General features: G+C 34.3%; 2 protein-coding genes across 3 annotated transcripts; both read right to left on the bottom strand.

The window, feature by feature from the left end:
• Positions 1-740: 740 nt before the first annotated feature.
• On the bottom strand, positions 741-2,774 carry LOC107779419 (small ribosomal subunit protein eS17-like). The gene is made up of 2 exons (XM_016599852.2): positions 2,637-2,774; positions 741-1,425 (listed from the first exon to the last, which is right to left on the bottom strand). Exon 2 carries the CDS (start codon positions 1,396-1,398, stop codon positions 961-963), a length of 438 nt encoding a protein of 145 aa, XP_016455338.1. The 5' UTR covers positions 1,399-1,425; positions 2,637-2,774; the 3' UTR covers positions 741-960.
• A 4,660-nt stretch (positions 2,775-7,434) lies between these two features.
• On the bottom strand, positions 7,435-12,185 carry LOC107779420 (pentatricopeptide repeat-containing protein At5g04780, mitochondrial-like). 2 transcript variants are annotated; one of them, XM_016599855.2, is made up of 3 exons: positions 9,720-12,185; positions 8,057-8,250; positions 7,435-7,981 (listed from the first exon to the last, which is right to left on the bottom strand). In XM_016599855.2, the coding sequence occupies exon 1, from the start codon at positions 11,991-11,993 to the stop codon at positions 10,119-10,121; it is 1,875 nt and encodes a 624-aa protein (XP_016455341.1). In that variant the 5' UTR covers positions 11,994-12,185; the 3' UTR covers positions 7,435-7,981; positions 8,057-8,250; positions 9,720-10,118. The 2 variants fall into 2 exon arrangements, with proteins under 2 accessions (XP_016455341.1, XP_016455340.1); XM_016599854.2 differs by having other exon boundaries at positions 7,435-8,250.
• Between the last annotated feature and the right edge of the window lie 2,679 nt (positions 12,186-14,864).

Raw genomic sequence — 14,864 nt, 5'->3', positions numbered from 1 at the left:
TCCGAGACCTACCATATTTTACGACTCCATGTATCATAATCTTTGCAGTTCAATTTATGACCCTATTCAGAACAACAATTATACTTTTTGAAGCTATAAACTATTATATTTACCAGAGACAATCATGCAAGCATCACCCATCAAATAAAGTGATTTTTCACAATAAAAAATTTCTATCTCCGTATCCTTGATTTATTTATTTTTGGACAATAGCCCAAGGAATGTTTCGTTCCGACGACCTTCGTCCTACTTTCTTGAGGAAGGAGGGGAGTAGTCCAAAATTTTAAGCAGAATCTTTTAATATTCTTCTTCCTTCTTTTCTTATGCTTTCATAGTGATAATTCAATAATTCACACAATATTTTCATTGCAAAAAACCATTCAGTATTAGGAGATAGATTGGATGAGAGCTCGAGCAATGACTAGGTGGGATAATACTATATCATTGCAATGAAGAAATGCTGAGAACACACCTGAAATTTCCTAAGTGAGCTATAAAGAGCAAATACAATGAAGAAATGCTGCGAACATCTGAAATTTCCTATGCTTGCTATAAAGGGCAAATAAGCTCCCTGTAAGTCAATGATTTCAGATCTCCAATTGTAAGCCGTAAAACTTAATTCCATCCTAAACAAAAATTATGAAGGGAAGGATGACCAACGACCACTTCTGAAACATAGACATAACAGTGGATCAAATAAATATAAGAATGACACTGGACCATGTAACACTCTCCAAATGTAATTAAGGAAAATAAATCACATGCATTTAGAACCAATATTCAAGAACAGTGAGTTTATCATCTCTCAAAACATAAACAAAATGAGCTTGGCTTCAAATAATCCTTGAACAAAATAGGGAGATCTAACACGTAATCTACCAAAAGTTTCAGTTTTTTTAAGATTGAAACCTACCAAAAAGTTTCGGCTTAGATTTGTTCATGATGTCTTAAAATCTGTTCTTAGTATTTCCTGCCGCCAAAACCACCAGCACCACGACCGTAGGTTGGGAGGGCTGCCACTGCCTGTGGTTCTGCAGCCTGCTTGACAACACCAGGAAGGTCAGACATGCCAAGAGCTGAAAGCATGTCAAGGGTCTCCTTGTCGACCTCAATCAAATCAGTCTTAATGGCAGACTCATCAGGAACAAAGTCCATACGTCTCTCACGCTCCTCCTCTTGCAATTTCAGGGAGATGCCTCTAACAGGTCCCTTCTGAATGCGCTTCATAAGGTGGGTGGAGAACCCAGCAATCTTGTTGCGTAGACGCTTTGAAGGAATTATGGCAACTTCTTCCAAGATCTTCTTGTTGGTGTGGAAATCCAAGGTCATTTTTGAGTAGTACTTCTCAATTACCTGTCTAGATGACTTCTTCACGGTCTTGGTGCGTACACGACCCATCCTCGCTGATTCTTCTTGCTACGAACCCTGTTAAATATATGAAATAAGAAAATCTACTTAGACACGGTTCTTCATAAAAATCAGGATACTGTATCAGATCATTGTGAATCAATCAATCTCAATGTACCAAATAAAAGTCAAGCATATCAATCAATCAACTATGCCTCAATTGCAAACAAAGTTGGGGTCAACTAATTGAATCCTTTGTGACTACTCGCTTTCTACTCGGGCCTAAATAATTCCAATATTTCTTTGCTTGTAAATTATTGCCTTTTAAAGAAAATAAGATCTCTTTAAAAGTAGAGGTTCTCTAAATCTCTCACTTGTCCCTACACAGGCACACAAATCTTTACCTATGAAGAATATACAGCAAAAAAATATCATCAACGATCAAACATGGGTGGGTGTATTTGTATAAACCAATAAAAATCAAGAAAAGAACTACGGAAAAAGTCAAAACCCAAAAAACTCATATCGTGGGTTTTACACATATCCTTGATAAACTTGTTGAAATTCTTAAGCAGCTTTTATAATGCTACACTTTAATTAAAGAGATCAAAAGGAGAATTTCCCTTTACAAGACACAACATATGTTACTTTCGCAGCCTAATGACATAGAACACTCCAACTGCTCAGATCTACATGAAATTTTCAAGTTCAAGCAAATCCTTAATGAACAAGATCTAGTGCATTTTCCGTATCAGTGCCCAACATATTCAAAATGCGCATGCATAATTCAGATCTATTTGCATCACAAACACCTGTTCTTTTAACTGTTCTAAACTTAAGTTTTAATACTAAAAGCATCATTTAGCAATCTCAATAATAGCATGTTGAGTGCTACCACATAAGAAGACAATATCTAATCAACTAACCTCCTTCTATCGTCTTCAAATTAAAAATCTACTAAACTAAAAATTCCTAAACGTATTCGTTTAATCATATTATACATCCAAGCCTTCAGTATTGGCCTAAAACAAAATCAGAAACAGGCACACATAGAATACTATGAACACACAACACAACCAAACATTCTCATTTTCTAAAATTAACTATCTTTCTCTTACTTTAGGAATATCAAACAGTCTTTTAACCTAAACAAGATAAAAAAAAATACATATAAACTGAAATAATTAGATACACAAACCGATGAAGCATGTAACTAGAATATATTCACTATGAATTCAAAATTGTGATCAAACGATATAGAAAGATGTATAAAATTCCTAGGAACTAACTTGAAGATTTGGAGCGGAGACGACTTGAGTGCGGCAAGTGAGCAATGTTATGCTTGCAGCGGAAAAAATATAAGAGGCGAAGCTGAAGGGATTTAGGGTTTTAAGTTTCACTTGGACAGCATGGGCTGCTAAAAGTTGCTATCTTTTTGGGCCTATTGTTTTGGGCCGCTCGTATGTCATAAAGCTTGAAAAAATGGACTTTTGTATTTTATGTCTGATAAGAATAATAATATTTACAGTTATGTTATAAATAGAATTCTATTTATGGTGAATGTCTATATTTAAAGAAATTCTAGATTTTATTACTTGGTGTCTAAGTCACTCTCTCCCTATAAATAGAGGGTTCTATTCCATTGTAATTCATCCCATATCAATATGAATTCTCTTCTCTCTACTTTTCTCTGCAATACTCTTCTTCTTTTATTGTTTCATAACACGTTATCAGCACGAGACTCTAACCAAGTAAAAGCTTTGGGATTGAGCATAATGATTGTCAATTGTTCTTTGAACTTCCTTCATGATTAAATTCTGGATTTAAGGTAAGTATTTTACTTTTCTCTTTCAAATTCTTGACATTCTATACTTTGATTTTAAATACAAGCAAAGACGATAAATTTTTATTGCAACTCTAATAGAGTTTGAAAGAAATTATAACCATCCAAAGTGGTAAAATTTCTATGCCTTGCCATGATCAAATTCATGTATGATTGTGGGCAAAGAATTGAAAACTCGTCTCATTGAATTTGCTCCATTCTCATTCCCTTTAGAGAATGTGATAGCACTATGTGATAAGTCTGAAAGAAGACAAAATTACTACTATGAATGTATCAATGGATGTGGACGTGGCAATAGACGAATAAATTATAATCGTCATCATTGAGTAATGAGAATAATAAGGATTCTCAAAATAATCCTTCATTCTGTGAAAGTAATGTTTGTCATCGATTTGACATGAGATTTTATAAAGCACATATAGATGATTATGGTCCATTCATGATGTGAATGTGACAATATCTTATTTATGAATACATATTCATTCTTGGAAGAATATAAACGTGCTAGTGGTAGTGAATATACCATACTCACCTCTAGAAGGAGGTTTGAGATGATATAAAAAAATAATATCATTATTATGGCATGAATGGTCATTGGTCACGTACCTATTGTACGCCAAAATATTTTGGCAATGTGATTATTAAAGGACAACAATAATGCAAAAAAATATCTTGCATATAATTTTGACCATGACCATAATGGTATAACTTTCTCCTGGAAAGAGATATATGACCATATGAATGTTGATGAATATGTGGTAGTACAAAATTAATTGAGAGCTCTGGAAGAGCCAATTATACTATTTTGGAGAAACACAATTGATTACCAATAAGGTATTGTGTTGTAGTAAGTCTCAAAGAAACTTATTCAGTTTCTAAAATATTCGCGAAAGCGGTTGGTTATATTGAGACTATAAATAAAGGAAGATTTAATATCTTCTATTACTACAACTTGTAGCGGGATAATATTTTATGTGAAAAGTTACCCATTTTATTCTCCAGTTTGTACTACACAAATAAAAGAATGTCACAATAAAGTAGAACTTTATTGGTATAAAACTCATATCATAATAAACTTGGAGTTTATTGATATCCAGTTGGCATAACTGGTTTAGTCATATCAATTTAAGTATGATGTGCAAAAATAAAAGAGAATTCAAATGAGTAACATTAAAGAACTAGAAAGTTCTTTACGAATTCTCCTAGGTTGCTTATTCTCATTAATTAGTAGACCAACTAAAATTAGGATTGAATCCCATAAACGCTGAAAAAATCAAAAGTGAATATGGGCCCATTCACTTTCCATGTATACCACATAAGATGCATCTATGAGACGGTCACATGTGCGATTATTATTAACCCGCAATATGATGTTTTGCGAGGTAACTTGCTCAATAATTTAATTTCGAGCATAATTTCCAAATTTTCTACTCAAGAAAGTTTATCTTGATAAGTTGGTTTACATCACAGTTGGTTTAGCAAAATAATTTATTGAGTGTCTCCACTTAATAGCTAAACTATTTCTTATGAGAACAAAGTTACATATATCAGTTTGTATATTACATTCTCCCCTCACAAGTGGTTCGGGGTCAGAAACCAAATAATTCCATCTTATTATTATTGATGTGCGGTGTATATTTTGATTAGCATCATGACACACAAAGATGGGCTCTTAAAGTTGAGGAAACAAGTTAGTTTTTCTAACATGAGGGACAGACATGATAAACACTTGAGAAAAAGTTACATGGAACGGATTATCATTTGTATATATAGATCCTCGAATATCATAATATGAACTTGAAGTTCATAAAAAAGATAATTCGTTTGCAATATATTTCAAAGCATGCCATACGCATTTGCTAACCCAAAGAAAGTAACTATATTCTCATTGCAAATGCTTATATTAAGTCCTATAAGGACAAAGTCTATGGTACGCTTAAAACGTATAGACAAATCGGTTTCAAATAAACTTCTTAATAAAGAAGGTGAGCAAATGATCATATTAAAGGAGGCAAGTGATCTAGAAGATCACATGACATAACACTTCATAAAATCTCAGGAGAGATTCAGGTACCTGAAAATATGAAGGAAGAGATCTCTATGTCACGTCTTTACGAAAATAAAGCTGAAACCGATATAAAATGTTCGTCGACGACATCTATCATAGCGCTAAGTATAGATGAGGATTTTAAGTCTATCGAATATAGACACAAAAGTATTGGCCAAATGGAAGAGACATAATTCAAGTAGAATTGATTTCATATGAAAGACATATAATTTTGTCTATGTTGTTCAAATACTTGAAAGTATAAAGTCAATGGTATGTGCAATCAGTTTCCGATATCTTATATGTCTAGCATGACATGAAAACTTAATATACATCTAAAGTCTCTTTAGATGGCTTATATGACTTAACTTATATGACAATCCATGAAGGATTTAAATCGCTTAAAGCATATACAATTCTTGGTCTTGAAGTGCCACATTCTAAGTGCAATTTGTGCACATATGTATCTTGCTATAACTATAAGCATGATAATGTGATAGCGAGAATACCTCTATGGAGATATTGAAGAGTCATTCCACGATATTTATGAAGACATTATATATGTATCAAGAATGATGATTTCAAGATGCAGTATATTCATTCAAGTTAATATGGTTGATTTGTTTATCAAGTCTCTACCAAAGATCGTTTTGAAGATGGTGCACAAGATTGGAATGCAAATGCTTAAAGATGTGAATTGATGCTCTCATCAGGGTGAGTTAATGCGCGTTGCACTCTTTTTTTCTTACAATGTTTTGTCCCACTGAGTTTTCCTTGCAAAGTTTTTAACGAGGCAACCAAAAAGCGTATTGTTAGATATGTGTACTCTTTTTCCTTTTCTACAATTTTTTTCCCATTGGGTTTTATTTAGTTAAGGTTTTAACGAGGCACATTATCTGTTGAATAGATATTCAAGAGGGAGTGTTATAAATAGAATTCTATTTATGGTGAATGTCTATATTTAGAGAGATTCTAGGGTTTATTACTTGGTGGCTAAGTCACTCTCTCCCTATAAATAGAGGGTTCTATTCCATTGTAATTCATCCCATATCAATAAGAATTCTCTTCTCTCTACTTTTCTCTGCAATACTCTTCTTCTTTTATTGTTTCATAACAAGTTAATATTTTTTGCTTGTAAAACATAGTTCCGGAAGAAAATACATAGAGGAGTTTTTTTTTTTTTTCAACATACATATAGGAGTAAGAACGAAGCAGAACGATTTCAAAATTTACTGATCATATGATGTGTAGAGAATTGATTGATATATATGATGTGCAGTTGAAAATATCACATGTTTTTTTAACTTCTTTTTTTGTATTTCTTTTTGTTAATACTCCCTCCTGTCCAAGATAAGTGATTTTTTTAGCTGTTTTCACACAGATTAAGAAATTCACCTTTTAACATTAATTACCAGTGAAATTGACCATATTAACATTTACTATCTCTTCACATAAACACTTCTAACCCATACTCCAACACTATTTACTCCAAGAGCAATGCAGGAAAAAAATAATTAATTCATTCTTGAAATCTGGAAAAATTACTTATTTTGGACCACAAAAAAATTGTCAAAATTACTTATTTTGGACCGGAGGGAGTACATGTTTATTAACTTCCATAAAGAGTGTATAGTTATGGTAGATAATTCTATTATGATTGTATGAGCGGGTGTGTTATTGTGTCTCAGGAAAAAATTATTCACATTCGGTGTTTATTCCAATGCTATAAATACTATACATGTATTTATATACATTGTTGTCACTCAAAGTTAGTTTTGGTAAATTAACATTTGTTTGCATATACATTTTTTTTTTATAATTTTAGGAAATAAGAGTTGTTTAATACCCATTCATGTAATGTAAGGCATCACTTATGATTCCTAAAAATATAAAAGGTAACAAATTCAGACATTATAATGGAACTCTTTAAAATTCAAATTAAGGACCCATGATCAAGCAAAAAAAACATAAAATGTTAAACGATAGCATACAAAAGTAAAATGTACAACAATCCAGTGAAATCTCACTAGTGGGGTCTGGGGAGGGTAGTGTGTACGCAGACCTTACTCCTATCTCCGAGGAGGTAGAGAGGCTGTCTCCGAAAGATCCTCGATGAAAACTCAGATAATCAACTAAATCTGCATGTGCAAGCACATCAAGCAGCAAATTGGAAGAAAACGGAAAACAGTTGATTAGAGACTATAATCATTTATCTTATAAAAAAAATAGTCAAATAAAGTTTCCCTTCACCTCTAATGAAAATCATTGAAGAAAGAACCAGAACTTCTTGTACTAGTGCAAGACTCAAATGTGTAATTTTTTTATATTAACCCCTAATGACTTTAACTCGGTGCATGAACAGCATGTAGAATAAAATCTTCCCATACCAGTTATGCTAAAACAACTGTACATTTTTTTTGGCAATGTTCATGACTTGAACTTGGTCCTGGAAGGAAGTCCCTCCACATTAGTCCATATATCATATCCTTTCTCCCACTTGCCCCTTGCTAATGATTTGATGTTGATTCAACTGAGGTAGGCTGTAGCCCCGTTGCAAATGAAATATACAAAATTCAGGGAAGTAAATGAGCTTTGCAGCTTCCCTAGCTAGGAAGCCGTTCTTGGAATTCATCAAGCCAATAGCATTTCTTTATGTTCGCCAACCAGGCCATCACCATACTCATTACTGTCAAGCTATCATTTCTTGTTCGATCCAAAAGCATCAAAAGTAGCTGTGATCCCTCCTGCTAGGTGAGAAGATCATTAGGTCAAGAGGTAGCATTGCTGCGACTCACATTCTCAACCTCCAAAATTTTCACCTGAAAATAGTTGGAAAGCAACAGTTCTGGCAGCCAATAGAATTTTCATGGAATCTGGTTCCAGCATCATGAAGCATCCACTGTTTCCTTGTTTTCACAAGGACAATAGAATTCTAGGCGAGTCGGTGATTCATCTAATTGATCATCTGCCTGGATAACGTTCCTTTGGGGACACTGACTTGCCACCACTGACCCTGTAAAACAGGTACATGAGCACCTTCTACATCTACTAGAGTACTTAAATCACAATATTTTATTGAAAAATTAGTTTCCTAACACTTCCATTTTAAAAAAGAAAACTCTTAAATAAATAAACATACATCTAAACATAAAAGTTCATGCATGTAAAGGAAACAACTAAGTTCTGCCTCTCCATTAAATCCTTGACAATGAAGAGGCTTTAGAAGTAGAGATATTCTTTGTACTTACTATATTAAATACATAATACAAATGAAGATATTTATGATCAATTGGGATAGCCTTGTTTAGACAAAGCTTATATAAAGTGGATTGTGCTGGTTAGACTTCATGTTTCCTAATCAAGAAGAAACTTCAAATCAGTGGCTTTCGTAACAAACAAACATAAAAGGTTCTCCTATTATGATCCGTTTGTCTCTACTGACTACCATAATTCTTTCATATTTGGTTTTAGAAAAACAAGGGAGGTTCTATAGCCCATTTATATTGTAGGAACGAAGAAAAGAAAAACTCTCCTAGTGAATCACCTTAGATATTAGGCCTAGGGCTTAATCGACATACACTCCGGATGTGTTTGGTACAATGGCAGTTATTCCATAAAAGTACTTCCATAAGGAAGTCATTTTCTGGTGTTTGGTTGATATTTCCATCAAATGGGGGAAAATGACTTTCTCATTGTGTTGTATTCCTAATTTCGTTGAATATCTCCTGTAATAGTGTCATTGGCTTCTAACAGGTACTGCAATACTTCTACACACAATGCAACACCAAGGAATAGTAATTGCCTTTTTCAAGAAGATGTCAATCTTCTTATCAGACAAAAGATGTCAATCTACATGCGATCTCAGTGCATAAAGCCTTCATGAGAAAGTTAAGAATGTCTTATGAGATTTGACTTAATCTACCAAAAGGCAGCATCTTGAGAACGAAGAGTGTGTTTGACTTAAACAAAGTTGTGCATGCAGATCAGTGGAAAAAACTAAGTGTCGGCTAAACCTAACAAAAGGCAGCATCTTGAGAATGAAGAATGTGTTTGACTTTACAATGTTATGCATTTGGAACGCACAGATGAGTGAAGAAATTAAGTGTTGGTTATGCCTCTGTCTTAACCCCCTAGATACGGTAAATGCTTCCACTTTACCAGTCCGTATAATGCAGGTGGTCTTACACATTGGACTGACCAGTTCTTTTTCCTACACTCTAATACAACAAATAATAGCAATACTTTCAAAACTTAGCTATCTTAATAACGAAAAGTTTAGTTTTTGATAAGTAAAAATACTAGTGATAAGAATAACCAAGTACTATGTCTGGTTCTTGCTAAGTTATTCCGAAAAGAAGACAAAAATTGTGTCAGTCAACTAGCTAAATTTTAGAATCCTGACAAGCTAAGAATGATAAAAGAATTTCTCAAAATAGAGAAAAGTAGAGAATTGTGCCTTATAAGGGGGAAAAAGTCACTCACCACACATTACTGTTGACAAGAGGAATGACGGTATGCAAGTGCCATGCCTTCTTACCCCTGGCTGGATGCCATAAGAATCTAACCCGACGGTGCTATAAGATGTAGCTGATGGCCTTTGCTAATCATCATTTCGGGAAAGGCATTGCCCAGAGTCCAGCTTGCTTACATAGTTTGTGATCACATCAAATGCTCAGAGGAAAAATGGATTTTCACCAGCTTCATGTTGTAAAGCCATTATGTTGAGATAATAGATAGTAATAAACTTCTCTGCTATAAAATGCCTCTGATTTCCTATACATGGTCAGATCTAAAAGAACCAGGTTTTAACTAATTTTCAACGATTTTGAACCTAATCCTTGGTTCAGAGAAGGGATCTTAAATCCTAAGAAGTTACATCCTTTACCAAAATTCTCCACATGAACACGATCCATTAGTAAAATGATGAAAGCGATTAACATCTCTGACAATTATTTCCCTCCCTGTTATTTTTGAAGCAAACTTCATAAAAGAATGACAGTCCCCACAGATCCTGAGGTTCTTCATAATTCTTATAGGAGCATTTGAGGGCAAACACATCAACCCAAATGTAAAAGCAAGTTTCTCACTATGATGCCTCAGAAGCTCATGTTTTCTGCTCTCTTCCACATCGTGCAGGTCATGTTCAGCTTTACCTTTGTACCCTAACTTCTCCATACCTACCAACAACTCATCCAATCTTGAATAAACCTCTGCAATGCTTGGATGATTTCTCTCCCCGACCATGAATGTGTGAACCTTGTCTTTTATCTGTATCCAACTCTTGCCTCTTTCTTTCTTTGCTTCGCTGTCTTTAAGAAGCTTTCTTGTTGATGCAACATCGCCCCACCTTCTCTTGGAAGCATATATATTAGAAAGCAAGACATGGTTCCCAGCATTATTAGGCTCGAGCTCAAACAGATGTTTAGCAGCAATTTCAGCCACCTCAACATTTCCATGGACCCTGCAAGATGCCAAGACAGAACCCCACATGGAAGGTGTTGCAGCAAAGGGCATATTTTCTATCAAGTCCTTAGCTTCTTCAACCAGGCCTTTTCTACCAAGAATGTCAACCATACATGAATAATGATATACGTTCGGAGATAAGTTATGCTCTTTCTTCATCTTGTCAAAATATATCCGCCCCTTGTCAACCAAACCCATATGGCCACAAGCAGATAGAACCGACACATAAGTCACTTCAGTCGGGTAAAATCCCGCTAACTGCATTTTCTCAAACAATGTCATAGCCTCTAAAGGTCGTGCATTTCTAGCAAAGCCAGAAATCATTGAATTCCATATTACAGCATTTTTCACCTCAGCATTTGAAAACACCATATAGGCTTCTTTAATACATCCACATCTTGCATATAAGTCTACAAGAGAGGAAGCCACGTAAACATTGGCACCAAAACCAGTTTTCCGGACTATAGTGTGCACCTGGTTCCCTTCTAACAAAGCAGCCACTGCAGCACAAGCTGATATAATAGAAGAAAGCGTAAATTGGTTATGCTCGACCCTCGACTTTTGTAGCCTGTGAAAAAACATTACAGCCTCCTCATATAGCTCATTTTGGACATACCCAGCAACCATTGAACTCCAAGTAACATCATTCCTCTCAGGCATGGAATCAAAAACCCGAAAAGCATCGTTCATCAACCCACATTTAGCATAAACATCAAGTAAAGCAGTAGAAACAAAAACATGTGATTCCAGTGATACCTTCAGTGCAAAAGCATGCAATTGTTTGCTTTCAAAAACAGCAAATTTGGCAGCACAAGCACAAAGAACACCTGAAACTGTGAACCCACTAAACTGCGTCCCTTCCCTTTGCATTTGAACGAAAAGATGGAGAACTTCTTCTCCATCTTTGTTCTGTATATACGAACCCATCAGGGTGTTCCAAGATACAAGAGTTCTTTGAGGCATTTCGTCGAACGTTTTACGAGCAAAATCAACAAGGCCGCATTTTGAATACATATTTATGAGCATGTTTGTTGTCAGTGTATCTGCTTCATATCCAAACTTTATGATCTGGGAATGCACAGATTTTCCATTCATTGCAGCCCTTTCCTTTGCGCATTCTTGTACTGTGCGGTGCAAAAAGGGTAGAATATTTGAATCTTTGCATTCCCAAACGCTGTCAAATTCTTCTTCCTCAGCTGCTTTCTGAAGTGTAGCATCGGCGACTGAGGATAAATTTCTCCTTTGAGCATAAAAATACAGACTGAAAATCTTGGATCTTCGTAAGGCTTTCATTTCATGCCTTTACCCAAAGAGCTCGAAGCATACCTGGAGTACCAAGTACTCAATACGAGGGACAAAGTTTGAATCAGACGAAATACTTTATTCGCACTAATTAAATCAAATAATTTAAGCTAAAACTAAATAGCCCTTCAAACTTGGCCCTATATGTCAGTTAGTGATTAGATATACATTTTTTATTGGCAAAGTAGGGTTTTCACGATTTGGTATGGTGTCACTAGCTAATTTATTTCTTCAACATGCCAGCCGCAAGTGAAGTTTCACGGATAAAAATTACACTTAAAATATTACGTTTTAGAGGTATACAACACATATTAAAAATATTTTGTCGCGATTTTTTTCTCACTTCTTTCAAATTTGAATACTTTGGGCAAATTCTTAGTTACACCACTTTGGTATGGGTTAGGTCAAAACCACTAATTACGTATTTGTATTAAAAAATTTACTAAATATGTATATTTATAACTCAATTATTAAAATATGATGTAGTGTGTTCTTTCCCGAACCATATGCATAACGGAAGTTTAGTGCACCGGCCATCGGGATATCATTATCCTATAATTTAGAACTCATATTCAAATTTTGGCTCCCCTTATCTTAGGGAACACATGTATTCAGAAGTCATACATCTATACATCTGCCAAATAGAGGAGGCGAGGAATCTCAATAACTCCGTTAGTTGGCTACCTGAACTTTCACCTTGTTATTGAGTGTTTGATTTCCCGCCTGATACTTCCCTCTTATTTTTGCCCTCTCTACTCCTTATGTAATTAAAAAAAAAACTAAAAAAGTATAGGAATATATATTTTCGAGAGTTAAGTTTATGTGTCTAACTGAAAATCATCCCAAATCTGAGGTGCTATCTATTAATTTATGTACAATATTTTAAGATTTACTCCCCATTATCAATTATCAACCGAAAAATACCCCAAAAACATAGCAATCTTCAAAGAAATTATATAATACATCTGAACACATAAATTATATTAATTAAAAAAAAAACTTATGAATATATTTATGGCATATAGCGAGACAGTGAATACAATGAAATACATAGAATACAACGGGATACATTGAAATACAATGAGAAAAAAGACAGTGAATACAATGAAATACATAGAATACAAGGAGATACATTGAATTACAATGAAAAAAAAGACAATGAATACAATGAAATACGTGAAAATACATTGAAATATATTAACAGAAAATCATCTTACAACATCGATATCTCGAATTTTTTCAATTGGCAGGGACGGTATTCACTATTGTTATGACTTGGAGAACATGGGATTTTTGCTTTTCCTGTTGGCTTTTTAGTTGAACGTGCCTAGAGATTTGGAAAGTTTCGTTTACGCCAAAGGAAAAATTAGCAACGGACCCACATACTAATCATACATAATTTTTGCGGGCATGGAAATACGCTGCCGCAAGACAACTTCTTGATCTGTAGCAGTTCAAGCAGTACCACTTGCCTCGCTATGGTTGCTTCCCCTACTGACCCAGTCAATTTCGTCCGCAACATCATCGCGAGTGCAACTATACTCTAACAATTCTCCTACTACAATGAAGGATATCGACGGGGGAGAAATCGCAAGCGAACTAGATAGAGAAGAGGAAGAGAATCGGAAATTTTAATGGGATGATGGAAGAGAATGGGATGTATCAAAGTAGAGAGAGAAAGAAAATATTGTAACTGATTAGTGTATTTAGTGGCTTAGGGCTAGGAGGTAACCAAAATTAAATATTTTGCTATAAACCTTAAAAGACATCTATAGAATATAATTTTTTTAAATGGTATTTAACTAAAATAAATAAGGTGTTAACCTTTGCTATATGAGGTAAAAATTCCTTCTCCTTTTTTTCTTGTAACTTGGAATTTTTGTTTCACATTTCGTTTTTGGTTTATAGCCGTTTGGCCAAGCTATAAAAATCAGCTTATTTTGAGAATTGTTTTTTTTAAAAAGTGTTTTTATCAAAAGTGCTTTTGAAGAGAAATTACTTTTTTCTACTTCTCCAAAACTGCTTTTGCTTCTCCTCAAAAGCAATTTTTTTTCTTTTCAAAAGCTTGGCTAAACACCTTAATTTTAGAAAAAAACACTTTTGATTAAAAAAAAAGTGTTTTTGCCTAAAAAAAGATTGACCAAACAGACTATTAATATTTTTAGAGGAAGTGCACGAATAGTCAACTTTAGGACCCCGTTTAACTCATAGCTGCAGTGCATAAATGCCTATGAGTTTAGCCATTTTAGAATCAATTTTTTGATATACGTAATTGAAGTAGTAAAACAGCATCCGAAATTAAAATTTGACCTCACGTTTGACATATTACTTGTGCAAGCAAACTTCAGACAATAGAAAACAAACTTCAGACATTTTTATTTGAAATTTAGCTTGGCGGGCCCAAACTTCAAATCCATATATCGGAAGGTTAAGTTACCAAGCCTAGACGCAAATGTCTAAATTTAGCATTGCTCAAGTCGGAAATTGTTTTTTTTTTTAAAAAAAAAAAAATACAGCAACGTTATGTTACTTGCACTGCCATTAAACGCTGAGGATTAAACTTTAATTTTGTTTTCATCATCTCCAAAAAATCAATTGTACGGAAAAACAAAAACAAAAACAAAACAATACCAGACTTACCCTCACAATTGCTACATGATAGATATTCAACTCGTTTCGAAGTTGTCTATATTAGCTATCAGTTGAAAAGAAATAGGAACTGCAATAAATATTTTCAATTTTAAAGTGCTTTTGAAATTGCAACATTTACATTGTTCAAAACATCATTTCGGAAAGGATGGTTTAGGGCAAGCTCTTTTGACTCCAATCCATGTGTTGAAACGTAAAAATTGGTCAGAATGA

Source organism: Nicotiana tabacum, chromosome 11, assembly GCF_000715075.1.
Source record: "Nicotiana tabacum cultivar K326 chromosome 11, ASM71507v2, whole genome shotgun sequence".
Classification (NCBI taxonomy): domain Eukaryota; kingdom Viridiplantae; phylum Streptophyta; class Magnoliopsida; order Solanales; family Solanaceae; genus Nicotiana; species Nicotiana tabacum.
This window is presented reverse-complemented; position numbering and strand designations above follow the sequence as displayed.